Source organism: Carlito syrichta, unplaced genomic scaffold (genome assembly GCF_000164805.1).
Source record: "Carlito syrichta isolate Samal-C Ts95f unplaced genomic scaffold, Tarsius_syrichta-2.0.1 Scaffold304477, whole genome shotgun sequence".
Lineage (NCBI taxonomy): Eukaryota > Metazoa > Chordata > Mammalia > Primates > Tarsiidae > Carlito > Carlito syrichta.
This window is the reverse complement of record NW_007248573.1, coordinates 156,546-173,837: the sequence shown is the minus strand read 5'-3', so window position 1 is coordinate 173,837 and position 17,292 is coordinate 156,546. Positions and strand designations below refer to the sequence as shown.

Sequence of the window (17,292 nt, the reverse complement as noted above, 5' to 3'; positions counted from 1 at the left end):
CTGTGGCTGAAATGTGGCACAGCTAACATCACGGTGAATGGCTGCCTGGAGTCTGCATAGCTATGTCCCCGTTATCACGTACCAGGTCTCATCGAAATGTGTTTGGTGTCACAGAAGACTGTGGGAGTTCTCAGACCGCCGGTTTAGTTTCAAGACAACCGGGAGGGTCCCTTTAAGCTGTTTTTACATACTGATTGGGTGCCAGATTTTAAAAGAAAATCAGACACTATTCTCAGGTTAAAATGGAGCCGCAAATTCAGAACAAGGAGCCCACTTCCTAGAGGCCTTAATCATTGTGGTTAATAATGGAAATACACTGTCGATATCACAATACTCCAGACCTCCTCTGACAGCTTTAGGAGATGAGTAATTTTTCTCAGAGTTGATGGGTTGATGGTACCCCGAGCTCAACCAGTCTCCTGGGGACACCAGGGAGGTCCACAGGCGCTGGGGGGTTGGGCAGGGGTGAGGAGGTGGGGGTTGGGGGAGCAGAAAGGAGCCAGTGTCTCCCCCTCAGAGAATCCGGTGTCATTCAACACAGAGACTCACCCGCCCGCTGAGAGATCGCGGTGTCACTGCAACATGTTAAGGTGTTTGCCTTTTTTCCCCAAGGAAGTTTAATATCCTCGCTCAAAATCTGGCAGAAGTCTCAAAAGCTCTGTCGAGGGGAAGGAGAGACAGGATTGAGAAGAAAAGCGGAAGGCAGAAGCTAAGAAGGAAAAGAAACTGTCGTGACTGCTGCTGGTCGGTGGAAGTCTCCCTCCCTCTGTCCGTCCGTCGTCCCTCCCTCCCTCTCTCCCTCCCCGTTTTCCCATCTTTAGGTTCCTTGGCGGAAGGGCACCCAGCTGACCCCAACAAGGGGCAGACAGAGCTCTTTTTCTTTCCTTTCCTCTTTGTGCCATAAAATGAAAGAAAAAAAAGTAAGAGATTGTGGTTAAATCTTGACCCCAAAGCTCCACAGGGCAGAGCATCCTTCGGCAGCCAGAGAAGCAGGATCAGGTCACCTGCAGGGATGCCGTCACCCCACAAAGCCCGAGGGGCCAGGGGGGGGTCTGTCCCAAGGGACAGGGCCCTGCCTGACCCTCCACAGCTTCCCGCCAGGAGAGACAGCACGCCTGCATCCAGAACTGCAGTCACTTTCCTACTGGACACATAAAAAAAACAACCAGGCAACAAGTTTATTCACCAATAAAAAAAGGTTTTACAAAACTATTTGTATAAGAAAAGGATAATTTACAAATGTATAAATTCCAGTATGCAAAATAGTAATGATGAACTCTAAATTGATTCAAGCTATCTTAAAGCAATAATGAATTTTTAAATTTTCTTACTAGCACAGACAACCATGCTTAACCTAGGTAACAGCAGTACGAACACTTTAAAGAAAACGCGGTCTTTTAAAAATATATTTCATATACACAGAATTAGAAGAGTCGTGGCTTTACTCGGCCGCCCTTAAATCCTTATCTCATCCGTGTCGGCAGTGTGAAAGTTCCCTCCCCAGGATGCGCACCCAGCCTGTGTACCCCTGTACCCCCAGACTCTCCACCACGGACCTTGAGTGTCAGCCCTCGGGCAGCTGAGCTGACCACGTGCCACCGGAACATGCCACCGGATAGTCCTGCAGCGTGAACACGCAAGTTGGATTTTTTCTCAAATGTTGACAAAGAGTGTAAGATATGACATCGTTGTATGTTTCTAGAACAGATGGGGGTGAAATGTCTTCATCTAGGTACAAGTAACCCCTGGGTTTTCAGGTGTGGTATCAAGAGAAATCAGTTTCAGCCCTAAGCCTTTCTCTCCTGATCAAAAGTGAAGTTTCAGGATTTTTGGCCAAAGTCTCATTCCCACCCATCTGGCTTTCTCCAGCAAGTATTTGTCTTTGAAGTGACTCAGGGCCCCACATATGGAAGATACAGTCAGGTCACACAAAGGCTTAGAGCCCTGGCTCACTTTGATCATCCTTCTGTCATAACAGAAGTGATCAGATTGCAAACAACGGCGCACACATGTGAGTTCCAGTGAAGTTGCCTGAGGACGCTTGACTCGCATTTTCATGGCCCTCTTAGGCTCAAATCCTAAATAGTTTACAGAGTGTCCTAAGGGCAATCCTCACAAGAGCTGATGACTACCAAAGCTTAAGAGCCACTGGTCTATGCGAAAGAAGGAAAAGAGGGAAAGTCAGTCAGTTATGACGGGACACTGGATAGACATGAAAGACTGGGGCCGGGGGGTGACCAAGAGACACGACTTTCCTGTTTCTGGGAAAGGAATCGGGGCCATGAGCGGTACCAGACACAGGCAAACCACACACACAGATCAGAACCCGAAACCACGAGCAGAGAAAGGCCATGGGGAAGAGGCTCACTAAACCTTTTGGACAGCTTGAAGAGAGAAAGTTGGGGGGTGATGAAGCTAGGAGTGAGAAGATGGAAACACCCTAGAAAAGAGCTTAATTGTAATATTCAGGTTAAATGGTGGGTAAAAGACACTGAGGTGGGAAAGCAGGGCCAAAACAAAATCTTACACAGGGGTCCCCAACCCCCAGGACACAGACTGGTAAAGGACTGTGGCCTGTCAGGAACCGGCTGTCAGGAACCGGGCTGCACTGCAGGAGGTGAGCGGCAGGTGGGTGGAGCTTCACCTGTATTTACAGGCTCCCATCGCCTGCATAACCCCCTGAGCTCCCCTTCCCATCAGATCAGCCACAGCATTAGGTTCTCATAGGAGCACAAACCCTGTTGTGAACTGGGCATGCACGGGATCTAGGTTGTGGCCTCTCATAGGACTCTAATGCCTGATGACCCCCTCTCCTCCCGTCTGTGGAAAAATTGTCTTCCGTGAAACTGGTCCCCGATGCCAAAAAGCTTGGGGACCACTGCCCTCCCAAACTGATGTTAAGTGTAACTGTGACAGAGCTAGAGTAAGCAGTGCAAAGACAAGGAACAGATCTGGCCATGTAGGTCCAAGCAGGGGGAAAAAACCCTGCTCCGTGAACTCCTCTGCAGAGCAACAGGGTCACAAGTCCACGAGCCATTCTCTGTTTCATGACTGGACCGGGGTAAATTTCTTGGCTCCAGAGACAAGTCTGGTGCGTACGAACCAAGGTGGGAGGGAGAGAGCTCCTTAGCAGAGAGAAGCACCATTCTCTTAACCCAACCTCTTCTGGCCAAAATAGGGACGATGTGATAACTCATCTCACAAGACTGGAGGCCGCACAGCACTGCCCGGCCAAATGATACGGGGCATCGCAGCTGGCTCACCTCATCGACGGCCCTGCCGATCGTGTGTTTCCTTCTGGTTCTAACACAAAGTGTGTCCAAGCTTCTTCAGTAGTAGGGCCCTGATAGGCTGTCATTTCTAAAGTCTTCAGTATAAGATACAATGCAAGCCAAAGATCACTATGTTTATCCATGCCACTTTTCTAGAAAAGAAATTCTGGATCTTCTAAGCCCAGGCACAGGGACGGATGTCACTGATGTTTCTATGACAATTCGTTTTCACATTAACATGCTATCCTTTGCACACGTATCTCTATGGTACATGCACTGAGTGGTTTTTAACTCCGGGTGGGTGACATCCACTAGCCCAGGCCCCCTGGGATGGGCACCACAGGTGGTCACGAGACAGGTGAAGGTGAGAAGTGACCCCAGAAGTGACGCTGGGTGAGAGCTGCTCTCTGATCCCTGGTCAGGCCGGTCAACTTCATCTCACCAACCCCAGACTGAGGCCGTCAGAATGAAGTCAATTCCACCCTCTAAGCTAGTCAGTTTAGGTGATGGAAAGGCGACCTTCTCCGATAGAAACACTCACTTTTGAACCCATTCCACATAAAGGTGAAGGTAATTAGGCTGACATTTCATAGGTGACATGAACTTATTTCTGGTAAAGAACGAGGAAATGAAAATGTCTACTCTGGGTCTTCAGCCCTGTACAACCACACGCACCATAAAAATACGCATGGCTGCATTTCTGTTTCATGTTATAAGTCCGCAGTCTCGTAGGCTGCAAAGTCAACCCTTGGGTCTTTGAAGTCACTCTTGTGGCAAAGAAGCTTGTTGCAAAGCCTCAAAGTTGGCGTGGAGTCTGTCCTTGCTGTTCACGGGGGTTTCAGCTGACAGCCGGTCTGGCGCAGGAGCTGCTGATGAAAGGCTTCACATGCCCGCATTTGGGTCAGATTTATTCTCTCCCCAGAAGCCACTCAAGGTCCAGGCCCTGCTCAGTCCATGAGCCCGACAGAAGGGTGCCTTTGGTTTCCAAACACACTTCTACTGCAGAGAGAAGTAAGTCCTTCAAGCTTCCTAAAACGGCAACAGAAGGAAAGCTTTACAACAGCTTACACATGAAATCTGCTACATAGCCGTTATAGCCAATTATTATGCAAAACTTCTACTAGTAGCATATATGAATTAATAACACATGGACAGGGCAATCTCCCCCCCAGGTCCCCTCCCACTAGGGAAGTTTTTCTGTCTTCTCAATAAATCCTACTTTCTCACCCTCCAAACACACACACACACACACACACACACACACACACACACACACACACACACACACAAGAAGCTCGTTCAATGGTATTCAAATATCCAGGCACCCGTGTACTCTGAGGATGAAATGAAGGTTTTCACGACAGCTCGGTCACCCAACACTGCAGAGAATACTTAAAAGACGGCCATGCCAGCCAGAGCAATCAGAATGTACCAACAAACAATTCCTTTGTGGATGTTCAACCTCATTTACACCTTGGAAGCCCGTTTCTTCTGTGTTGTGCTCCTTGAAAGCATTTGTGGGTGGAGATGCTAGGATTCTTTAAAGAACAAGGCAGAGAACGGAACAGTGTCCTTCTTCACCTGCTGACCGCTTTGAGTGTGAAACTCTCAGTAGGAGAATATTCAGAAGTAGATGGGGTGGGATTTCTCTTCCAATGATCTCCCTGGAATACTCATGACCGTCATGGGGCAAACGTCCTCGGCAAAGTGGATCCGGGAGCCTTGTCCTTACCACAGAGGGCCCTGGCTGCTCAGGAAGGCACGAGGCGGTGGACAACTGAACATCACTGGGGTGAGGGGGGCGGGCGGTGTAAAACCTCAGTTTCCCACACGGACCCTTCACGAACTCATCTGCCATGAGTTTGCATTGGTGACATGCCAGATACATTGATGCAGAAAACTTTTCCCAGATCTAAGGAGATTACCTAGAAATAGAAGCTTCTGAAATACTTTCACGAATAATAGGAGACCGTATTTTATCAAATACGTTGATCAATCGATGTGGCGATGATAACCACATTAGCCTTCCTGTGGGAGGCGAGTTAGCCTTTCTGCCAATAGGTCGCCAAACTGGTACCCGGGTCATCTTCTATGTTTTCTAACCTTCTTGCTCTTTGCCCGTGTAAATGTTTTAAATGTTGCTTTAAAAAGCCGTCTTAGTAAACCACGCTGGCTTCACCCTCCCCAGAGCCTCAGTAAATGATGTACCAAATATCTCAGCTCTGTTCCCTTCTGGGGAGACAGGTAGAGAGAAAATGTGATTTAAATGGGGGCATTACAAGCTCAGTGGCTTATGCCTATAATCCCAGCACTTTGGGAGGTTGAGGCAAGAGGATTGTCTGAGCCCAAGGTCCGAGACCAGCCTGGGCAACATGGCGAGACCTCGTCTCTACAATAATAATAGTAATAATAATAATAATTAGGCAGGTGTGGTGGCGTGTGCCTGTGATCCCAGCTACACGGGAGGCTGGGGAAGGATCGCCTAAGCCCCGGAGGTCGAGGCTACAGTGAGCCATGTTCGTGCCACTGCACTCCAGCTTGGGCGACAGAGTGAGACTCCAACTCAAAAAAACCCCAAACAAAATAAACAAAAAAAAGAAGTCAGACAGACCAGAGACAGCGCTCACACCTGTGTGTTGAATCCTGAACCACAACTGTCCTCCTCAGTGCTGGGTGGCCTTAAACTAGCAAGTGAAAATGCCATTTCTGGATTTCACTGCATCATGCAGCGAAATCACAGCTCACCAAGTAACGACCAAAGTGCTGTTATGGGTACGGCCCTGCACGCCTCCCACACAGACACACAGTACTCTCCTGAGCTATGACAGTTCACGTCCCAGAGCTGGACTCACTGAACACGAAGTCGTGGGCGGACGCCAGGGAGAAGCCTGTGTTTGAGTTCACAGGAGTGAGCCACAGAATCAGACGGTCTATGAGAAGTACATGTGTCCCGTCCCCAGAATATCAGCCAGTTGGAGGAAATGTGAATTGCTCTATAGACTTTAGGAGACTGGGGGAAAAAAAACCCCAAACTAGTTGCGTGAAACACATGGCTGGCCCTTGAAATAAAGAGGACCAAGCTCCCAAGGTCTGCAGGGGCTGCCGTCTCCATTTCCTGTTGAAGACTAAGGTTCATTCGCTGCACGCCACAGACCAGCAAACTAAAGAGAAAGGTTTCCAGAATCTGGGGGAGATTCTCTCTTCAAATGGGCTTGGAATGTTATTTACTGTTTTTAATTGTAGGGGAAAACTTGAAGTGGTCTACTTTCTAACAATGCCTTTTCTGAAACCAGAATGTCATATGTAGATTTCCCTAAATTATCTGGTAATTATACACATCTCGAAAAGTTAGTAAAAACCTTTCCTCAGTAAATTATGATCCTGTGTCCACCCGAATGGAGCATTTTCTCATCAGATTCATTTTCAATGTAATGACAGCTTTTTCTCCATAGGGATTTGAGCAGAAAGTGTCTTTATAGAGATCAAGATCATTACATTCCCTGTCTTTGAAATAATAACTAATATGTCATTACATGCCAACTCCGTCTATACCACGATGTGCTTCTAAAATCCTACATTCACTGAGCTGCCACGATGGAGCGTACAGGCCCCGCTCTCACCACCACCAGCAGACACAGGAAAAGGCGGCGATGACTTGGGTCTGGTGTGACTGTATATCAAGGTGTGTCACCCCTCAGTCTCATCAACGTCCGTCACGCGTGCGGGGACAAGCTACGAAATCCAGGCATGGGGCGATTCTATGCCTGGCAAGGCTCTGAAGAGCTGCCGCTGGTCAGCTGGGAGCCCCGTCATCCCAGTTGCTGGGACTTTCTCCTGACGAGAGACGGACGATGGTGTGATGGACGCAGAGCCAGAAACTCACCTGAGCAGCGGGTGAGGCATCCCCGGATGCCCCTGCTGCTGGGGGCTGTGGTCACCCCGCTCTGTGCTCTGCGTTTTCCCCAGCACGCAGAAGCCCCGCAGCTCTGAAGGACCGGTCACCTGTCCCGGCTGCTGGGCGCTCTCAGCCCGAGTTCCGTGGGGCACGGTCCACTCTTGAGACATCACAGCTCAATTCTTTTGGCTTTTCTTATTTATTATCATGGACATTGTACAAATCATGGGACGGCTCAAAAAAACAAGATGAATAAATAATCTCTCCCAGCTCCAGGCAGAGCTCAGAGGTGTGGGTTTTAACTTTTTTAAACGGCCTGGCTTGCTTGTTTTTCCTTTCTTCACTTACGTCTTCTCCATTTCCCCCACTTTGAGAACAAAACTAACACTTTTTTTCCCTCCAAAGCTAGCAAATGTTTTCTCCACAGAATTCCCTATACTTTAAATTCTCTAAGTTTTTTTGTAGTTAAAAAACAAGTCCTGCAGACTTAGATCTGTATGTAGCTTATGAACTGACTTAAATACATCTGCATTCCCACTTGACTCCAGATTGAGCTTTCAATGGAATTAAGCCAGGAAACACAAGCTCATGGAAGTGGGTGTCGGCATCAGGTACGGCATGCTCAGGGTGCAGCCTCAGCACCCACAGCCCTGGGCTGGGGTGGGGAGGGGCTGGCGATGAAAGCAAGGCCATCGGTGCAGGACAGGGTCTCGGGGACCTGGGCTGTGGCTGTCCCTCTGTCCTTTTATACGTGAGGTGGACACTGTGCTTCCCCAAGGACTTATACTAACAAAGTATGCTCTTCCATTTAAGCACATGTTTACACGTCGAGTCAGAATCAGCAAAGGCCACGTCCTCACGGAAGGGAAAGCAGAGACGGGGCCCACCTGCCCCTGAACCCTTTGCTGCCCCCTGCCTCACCGCACTCAGGAAAGCCCCCATCTCTTGGCAGCTGCCGCCTCCCCCGGGCCCGGTTTTAAACCTTCTACCTGGGAGGGTCTTCGGTTGTGTCTGGCCTCAGATCACAACCAACAATCGAGGTTCAACCAGACAGATCAATCAGTCAGAGCAGAGTGATCCAGGACACAACAGGAGGAGGGAGCACAGGAAAAGTGGCCGCCTCGGGCCACCCGGAAACTTGGGGGCAAACAAGTGCGCTGACATCCTGGGTGTAAGATCATCGTAGGAGAAAGAGGAAGGTCGGGGCTGCCCACAAGATGCTCCCGTGACCAGCTCAGCTCTCTCGCTGCTGGGAGGGCCAGCAGGCGCCGTGCAAGGGAGCTGGGCTTACCTGGAAGAATCAATCAGTGCAGCCGTGCACTTTGGCTTCACCGATGAGCCCAGTTCATTAAAAGGAACAAAAAGACTTTTAAAACGTATTTTGAAACTATTGCACAACCTATAAGAAGGGACAAAAGACGGAAAAATCTCATCAGCTTCCCCAGATGTTATGGCGGGCACAGAGCTCTGGTCTACCGGGCGACCCCAGGTCAATGGTCATGTGAGATCCGCATCGCCTTACCTGCAGGGGCGTCTGTGTGGCCAGGGTCACGATGTCTCCGCTCTCCAGGCCCAGCTGGCTCCTCGAGGCTGGCACCTCTTGAGCTAGAGCTGCTTCTGCCAGCATGTGGTTCCGTCCGGATGAACCTGTCGCTGCCGTCAAGCTGTCGGGAGGAGCCTCAGCGGGGACGGCTCCGCCGGCCCAATCCTGACTGCTCTTTGAATCCAGAGATGCTGAGCCTCCACTTTCTGGGCGGAGGGAGTGAATGTCGTCTCCGGTGAGTTCAGGATAAGAGTCACAAGAAGAGATGCTGTCCCCGCCCATGGGATGCTGCATGAGCGGCCAGGCGTCGGAAAACTCGCCGCAGAGGGACCGCGACAGGGGCCGGAAGAGGGTGGGCGGCGTCTCCCCCGCCGGGCCTGCGTGTCTGCACACACGGTCAGAGAGTTGTACGTTTGTGCTGGGGACAAAAAGCGCCGCTACAAAGCCACACACCAGCCACCCGCTTAAGACTTCTAGATGACGCAGCAATTGACGAAGTCAGAATTCCAGCACTTCCTGTCGTTATAAACTTACCTCACTCTGGTGAGTCCAATGACTCCATCTACCTTTGAACCGAGTATTTCATCTACTTTCACAGGGATATAGTTATACTTAATCCAGTGTCTAAATCATGCAGTTTCCTGGGTCTTATCTGAGTTTCCCTGATTGCAGTTCTAAAATAATGTACCACGTGCACATGGCACACTTAAAATTACTTACAGATGGCAGACGTGTCACTAAATCACAGATACAAGACAAAAATAAAATTAATAGAGAGAAAGCATAAAGAATGCTGCACTGGGTATTAGCAATCTTGAGTGACTAACCTGATTCTTTATTGCTATTATTATTAATTATTATTATTATTATTATTTTTGAGTCAGAGTCTCCCTCTGTCACCCAGGCTGGAGTGCAGTGGCACAATCACAGCTACAGCAGCCTCAACCTGCTGGGTTCAGGTGATCCTCCCACCTCAGTCTCCCAAGTAGCTGGGACTACAGGTGCGTGCCACCATGCCTGGCTAATTTTTTCAGTTTTGTAGATATGAGGTCTCGCCATGTTGCCCAGGCTGGTCTCGAACCCCTGGGCTCAGGCAATCCTCTCACCTCCGCCTCCCAAAGTGCTGGGATGACAGGCCTGAGCCACCACACCCAGCCAGGATACCACCCCCTCCAATATCCCAAATGTCATTAACAATATTTAAAAGGTGATGGTCCCATAGTTTTACACGAAAATTGGTAAATTCGTAGACTGTACATTTACCCAAGGGAACATGTAGTTACAGAAGCAAAGTGCCCGTTACCTCTCCTGAAGTGTGGCCACAGAATGCACCCCGCAGCCGAGCGCCACCCCGTTGGGGCTGCAGGCCTCATCACAGCACAGGGACGGGATCAAGTGCACCGGCCCTAAAACCCAGCAGAGGTGTGACGCTCAGTGCTTTTCTCTGGAACTTTCTCACTAGGACCAGTTCGCCATGGTTCTTGGAAATTCGGCTATTCCCTTTTGGGTGACTTTTCGGGAGAAAAGGGATAAGAACTCTTTTTTCGTATCTTCAAAAATCGCTGAGCCACTTCTATGCAGGGGAAGATGTCCGCGGGGGTGGGGGGGGCAGTGCCAGGGGCTGGGGTGGGGAGCAGTGGACAGGTGGTGTTTCGTGGGCACAGGTTCAGCCTGGGAAGATGGGAGGTCTGTGGATACGGGCGGGGCAGTGAGAAGGCACTTCGTGCCACCGAGCCGCCCCTTAAAAGAGGTTAAGATGCCACATGGAATGCGATGTGCATGGCACCACAGTAAAAAACAGTGACAAGCAGCACTGTGGTCTGCACGGGCGTGTGATGTGAGATGCCTGCCCTGCTTAGGGCCAGGGAAACAGGCGACTTTCCTGTTGGATGGGCTCGTAACAGGAACATACAGATGTTCAAACCCTTTAACTCAACGCACAGACAGACATGTCACTTTACTGGCAGGAATGGGACTTAGGTGTCAGCAGACATGTGCTCCAAGCTCACAAACCAGTATGCTCGTTCTTTTTGGTTACAAAGATGATACCAACTTACTGAAGAAAAAATAAAGAGAGAAATTTAAAATAAACAAGACATTTAAAAATAGATCTTCCCCAATTCTATAAGCTGGAGGTAAACACTGGCAACATTTTTGTGAATAGCCTTCTGGGCTTCTCACTCTCTCTGTAAGCATATACATCATTCTGATTTTACGAAACCACAGACATACTAAAGCACAAAGACACACACACACACACACACACACACACACACACACACACACACACACAGAGGAACAGACTTGAGGCAAATATATATTTTCATATACGTGTCTAATTTTGTGTGTGTATCCAGACTTTCCACAAGGAATATCTCTTCCCTCTCATAAACAGGAAGAAATATTATGAAACTAACATCTCAGTCTACACAATGAATGTTAACATTGAGAGGCAGGATGACCCAAGGCATGCCTGCGTCTGCATCTCGGAGTGAGGCCTCAGATGACAGATCATCTGATCGTGTGCTGCTCAGACCCTGGTGACCTCGCCTGAGTCCACTGCCATTTACCAAGCACGTGTCAGGCTCACTCTGCAAGGGGCACTTCAAAATTATGTCAAAGCAAAAGGTACTGCCATTCTGTGGAACAATGGCTCATTCTAGGGAAAATACAAGATGAGCCTGAAACTTCTTTGGGGGCCAGAAAGTAGGAAAGTGCTAGAAGAATGATGAGGACATGGCAAGATGGCGCAGGGGCCAGCCTGGAGGGACTCCCATGGGGCAGACCTCGGATAGTTCAGGCATCAGAGTAAACGATGGTCAGAGGCCGCAACACACTGAATACAGGCCACAAGTCTAAACGAATTAAAGGGGAAAAAAGTAGATAGAGAGGAAGGGAAAGTTCCTTCTTATGATAGAAAGACAACTGATACATGTGGAAAGAATGATGGAATTAGAAAACCAGACTTTGCTAGCCCTCATCGTAATGACTGATTCCAGTAAGAATCGTCAGAGGAGGCTAAAATCCTGGGTGAACGTTTGGAGAGTAACAGGATATTCACAGAGTTTCCAAGTATCTCCCCACAAGATACTTATAAATTACAAAGAGAACAGCAACAACTTTAAAATGGAGAGACCTGGCGGCCATCGCCTTCACTGAGTGACTAGGTTAACCTGACCAGGCCTGGAACCCATGGACCCGGTACCTCCTGAGAGGTGCACTAAGAGGGACATAGCACCCCTGTCTTCAGGATTTTTGAATCTAATCTTGAGGAAACATCAGACAAACTCAACTGAAGAGTCAGCCTACACAATTATGAGCCTGTATATTTTAAAAATATCAATGTCCTGAAAAACAAAGAAAGATTAAGAAACTGTTCCAGATTAGAAATCTGACAACGGAATGCAACAATATTTTCTGGAATTTCCGTTTACTATGAAGGACAATATTGGGACAGTTAAGAGAATCTGGGCTGGGCACCGTGGCTCAAGCCTGTCATCCCAGCATTTTGGGAGGTCGAGGTAAGAGGACTGCCTGAGCCCACAGGTTCGAGAACAGCCTGGGCAACTTGGCAAGACCTCATCTCTACAATAAATCAAAAAATTAGCAGGGCGTGATAGCACACACCTGTAGTTCTGGCTACTTGGAAGGCTGAGGTGGGAGGATCTCCAAGCCCAGCAGGTCGAGGCTGCGTTGGCCAAGAGCATGCCACTGCACTCAAGCCTGGGCGACAGAGTGAGACTCCAGTTCAAAAAAAAAAATAAAGAGAATCTGAACATGCTCCATAGATTACATAGATTATAGACGAACACTACATTAATACTAATTTCTTGCTTTTAATAATTATGCTCTTTTACAGAAGAGAACGTTCTTGTTCTTAAGCAACAAACACTAAAGTATTAAAGGGTCAAAGGAAATCATAGCTGCAGCACATTTTTAAATGGTAAATGAAAAAAAAAGTATGTATATACCAGATAGAGCAGAGAGGGAAGTGGAGAGAGAGAGAGAGAGGGAGCGTGAGGGAGGGGGAGGGTAAAACAACTGGGAAATGTTAATATTCGTGGAATCGGGTAAAGATATGTGTGTATTCTTGGCTTGCTCAACATTTCTGTAATTCTGAAATTATGTCAAAACGAGAAGTCGAGGGAAAGAAGGCCTGCCGTGGAGGAGGGAGGTCTCGAACCGTGAGCCCTGCTGACCCGGGCACTGGCGGGGAGCGTCCAGGCCCAGGGTCCGTGCTGAGGGCCCGCGACGGGTCATCTGTGCCCGGACTCCTTCTTCCCAGATCGAGTAAGGGGAGGCGGAATCTGCACGGAGCTGTGTTTCATTACATTTAAAGTCAGAGATCGTCTCTTAGAGGAAATCATTCCTACCTCTGATGTCCGCGGTATGGGAACCAGGGAAACCTCACTCTTGGAGTGCTTTGACGGTCACACAGAGGCTGTCCATAGCTCTCTGCGAGTCTCATCAACGTAGGCAAAGGCAAAGCTAGACACGCACATACCGCAGGCAGGCTTGCATTTCGTTCCTGACCCATTCCCAACATGGGTGACAGCAATCATGAGTAGAAAAAAATGATGATGAACACTTCTCACTCCAAACAGGCACATGCCACGTAACGACGCTTTGTCAAGGACGGGCCCTGCGCACGATGGTGGTCCCGTGTGACAACAGTGCCAAATTTTTATTCTGCCCTTTCTGTGTTTAGATATAGCTACATACACATCCCTACCATTGTGTCAAATTCAGGTGCAGCGTTCAGTACAGTCCCATGCTGTGCAGGTGTGCAGCCCAGGAGTAGACCATGTGAGCCGAGGTATGAAGTGGCTCTCCCATCTAGGCTTGTGTGAATACCCCCTCTGATGTTTGCTCAAGGTTGAGTCCACGTCCACACAGTTTTCGACCACTCCCCTGTGATTAAGCAACCCATGGCTGTATATGCAGTATGGGACTGGGGCACTCAACCTGCAGTTTCTTAAAAAGGAAGATTAGACAGTTTGAAGAGGATAAGGCAGCGTAATTGGAGTATGTTTGATTTAACATAAAGAATGGTTTTGGGACCAAATGTGCGACTGCCTTCTTGGGTGCGCACACAAGTAACAGAAAATGGGGGCGCTGAGACCAACTTGTAGCGAGGGCTGCTGGTCAGGGGGCTTTTAATTTGCAGAGGAGGTGAGTTGTGAGGTGGGGACAGGAGGCGGACGTGCAGGTGTAGACGCGTGTGCTGAGGAGTGGAAACTTGCGGGAGAGGAAGCTGGTGTGGCCTCTGCGCCATCACCTGGGTGAGAGGCCACTTTCCCTTTAAATGACTTTCCTGAACTTTCAATTCTGTCAAAGATCCAAGAGGGAGTTATGGTTTTTGGAAAACCTTGTCATGAACCTCTCACCTTCTTTTTTGAGAATTTTTTTAAAAAGCAAACCATTCAAAGAGACATATTTACATTCAGTTTGAATCAACCAGACAGCCAAGGACACCATCTCCAACTCCAGAAAAGTTAATGTGATTAAAATCAGCAGGCCAGAAAGGCAAACCTGCCCCCAAAGTTGCTGGAGATTCTAGAATTTTAGTGAGATGCTTATTTTCTTTTGAATCCTCAAGAGACTCAAAACACCCAAACCAATGGGGGACGGCGGAGAATCATTTAACAAGAAATGAGTGAAATCGAGCCGTTCTCTGGACACCCCTGGCTTCCCTCCTGCACCCTGGTTCTCCCGGCGGCCCCAGCTGGACTCACCGCAGGCCTGGGCTGAGTCCCGGCGGCACTGGCAGCACGCTCTGGGCACATACTCGTGGAGACGGGGTCTGTCAAAACAGGACAGCTCAGAGCCGTTGTACTGAATGTCCTGGGACCGCAGAGACCCTAAATGAGGGACAGGGATGAGAACTGGTCAGCAGACAGCGCCCTCCCGGGGGACATTCCGTGAGAGTCACCACACAGATCGGCGCCGGGCTAGCTTCTGGGGTTTTAAAGGAAAAGCCGACTGTCGTTCCAGCGCTTGACTGGTTCTTCTTTCTCAGAGACACACAGATGAAATAATTGTAAAGAAAGTTCAAAGTAAGATTGGGTGCGGTGGCTCACGCCTGTCATCCCAGCACTTTGGGAGGCTGACGTGAGAGGATTGCCTGAGCCCAGGGGTTCAAGACCAGCGCGGGCAACTTGGTGAGACCTCACCGCTACAATACATCAAAAAATTAGCTGGGTGTGGTGGTGCGTGCCTGCAGTCCCAACTACTTGGGAGGCTGAGGCAGAAGGATCGCCTGAGCCAAGAAGTCGAGGCCGAGGTAGACGTGATCCTGCCACTGTACTTCAGCGTAGGCCACAGAGTGAGACTCTGACTCAAAAAAAAAAGAAAAAAGAAAGTTCAAAACATAGGGTACTTATGTTGCCAATTCTGAGAACAATTTTTATTTTAGTGGCACGGGACGTCATAGGCTTGTCCGTCTCCTCATAAAGTCGTGCCATGTGATGAAATCTATAGTTGGCCGTTGACCAAAAGGGGTTTGGGCTGCAGGGGTCCACTTACATGCGGATCTTCTTCCTCTGCCACCCCTGAGTAGGCAGGACCCACCCGCTCCGCCCCCTCCTCCTGCTCTTCCTCCTCTAGGTGAAGGCCATGAGGGTGAACACCTTTGTGATGACTCACTCACTCAGGAACAGTCAATAGACTTTCCTCACAGTTATCTTCATGACAGTTCCTTTTCCCTGGCTTTCTGCATTGTCAGAACACAGAATATAAAACACAGGCAGCCTAGGAGGCGTGTGTTCATCAACTCTCCGCGTTATCGGTGGGGCTTCGGGAAGAGCAAGCTGCTAGTGGTCAAGTGCTGGTGGCGTCAAAGCTCCACGCAGACCGTGAGTTGCGCCCTTAGCCCCGCGCTGCTCAAGGCTCACCTGCATTTTCCATGCCCTCTGCTCCTGGACAGCGCGCTGACCCCGGCTGTACCCCAGTCCCGCATCGGGCATAGGGCAACGATGAGAAACGCACTCCCCCCAAATGCTAAGATGCAGGATGAGGTGATACTCACAGCTGGGTTTCTTCTCCATGAACTGCCTCTTGCAGTAGATGACACTCAGGGTGAGCAGTGCCAGCAGGACGGTGGCCAGGGCGCTGCAGATGACGGCGGCCAGGGCAGTGTCCCGCGGGCTGGAGGCCGTGGACGCGATCTTCACGAGGTTGACCTTGCTGGCGCCTGAAACCACAGGAACACGGGCTCAGTACCCCCGACGTCCCGGAGATGCCACGCTCACGTGAAGCTGGCGGCCACCCTCGGCAACCTGTACCCCCAAATGTGCCGGATGTCCTCTCCTGTGTTCCCACACCATGATGGCCACAGGCCCTCGACGTGTCGTGTGACAGAGCCCTGCTTTGGGACCACCAGAGCAGAGGTCTTTGGGAGCTGGGGGCTGCCATCTCGACCTCTGTCTTCCCAGAACTCGGCGCCCAGCAGGGAATGAATGTTCCTTAGTTAACTAGATTTAGACTATCTGCGTATCTAAGCAGACTGATGCAAGGATGACTTTTTGGGCAACTTTAGGGGAAAACAAGGAGGAGATGGATTATTCACAGCTTTACAGTAGACCCCCAATTTCTGAGACAGTAGATTTTTGAATGCCTTAGCTGTTCAATGACTGAAAAGCACCAACGTTTTGGAGAAAAGACAAATTTGTTATTATACTATGGAGAAGCAGGTATAAGAAAATCAAGAAATGAATGCTGTTTTAGTGCAGGACTGCCTGGTGGTTCAGAGCAGATTCTGAACCCCACAGTCTTGGTCAACCTTTACCTCTGTGACCGTGAGCCCCTGACTCAGTTTCTCTGAGTCGCAAGTCCACATCTGTTCCAGTGCAGCTAGAGCAGTACCTGTCTCATAAATCGTCATCTGACGCTCTTAGGATAGGCCGTGGGCTCAGTGCGGCAGAATCAGCAGCTACTGTAATGACGATGACCATAATTAGCAGTTTGATTATCCTTAGGGCAACGGGACGGGTGAACACATTTCAATGAGAAACCCATATCCAGTGAAGTCACAGCAGATGCTAGTTATTTATTTATTAATTTATTTATTATTTTAATGTAAGTTACTTTTTTCTTTTTCTTAATTTTTAATTAAAAAAAAAAAAATAGAGATGGAGCCAGGTGCGGTGGCTCACACTTGTAATCCCAGCACTTTGGGAAGTGGAGGCTAGAGGATTGCCTGGGCTCAGGGGTTCAAGACCGGCTTGAGCAAAGTAGTGAGACCTTGTTTCTACAATAAATCACAAAATTAGCCAGGTGTGGTGGCACACACCTGTGGTTTCAGCTACTTGGAGGGCTGAAGCACAAGGATACCTGAGCCCAGCAAGTCGAGGATGCGGTGACTGTGAGTATGCCACTGCAATCCAGCCTGGGCAACAGAGTGGGACTCTGACTCAAAAAAAAAAATAGAGATGGGGTCTCGTTATGTTGCCCAGGCTGGTCTTGAGCTCTCGACCTCAGGCAATCCTCCCGTCTTGGCCTCCCAAAGTGCTGAGATTACAGGCGTAAGCCACTGTGCCCAGCTGCATATCCTACTTAAATGACCACAGATGAACCTGGGAGAG

The 17,292-nt window shown here is 49.3% G+C and overlaps 1 protein-coding gene across 1 annotated transcript in view; it reads right to left on the bottom strand.

Annotated features, from left to right (window-relative positions):
• Positions 1–1,163: 1,163 nt before the first annotated feature.
• TNFRSF19 (TNF receptor superfamily member 19) overlaps positions 1,164–17,292 on the bottom strand; it is a 97,428-nt gene continuing 81,299 nt past the window's right edge. Inside the window, exons 6-10 of the mRNA XM_008060022.2 lie at positions 15,738–15,902; positions 14,446–14,571; positions 10,014–10,116; positions 8,690–9,095; positions 1,164–4,301 (exon numbers count right to left, since the gene is read on the bottom strand). Of these exons, the coding sequence (XP_008058213.1) occupies positions 4,293–4,301; positions 8,690–9,095; positions 10,014–10,116; positions 14,446–14,571; positions 15,738–15,902 (809 nt within the window). The 3' untranslated portion in view covers positions 1,164–4,292. The remainder of the gene's footprint in view (positions 4,302–8,689; positions 9,096–10,013; positions 10,117–14,445; positions 14,572–15,737; positions 15,903–17,292) is intronic.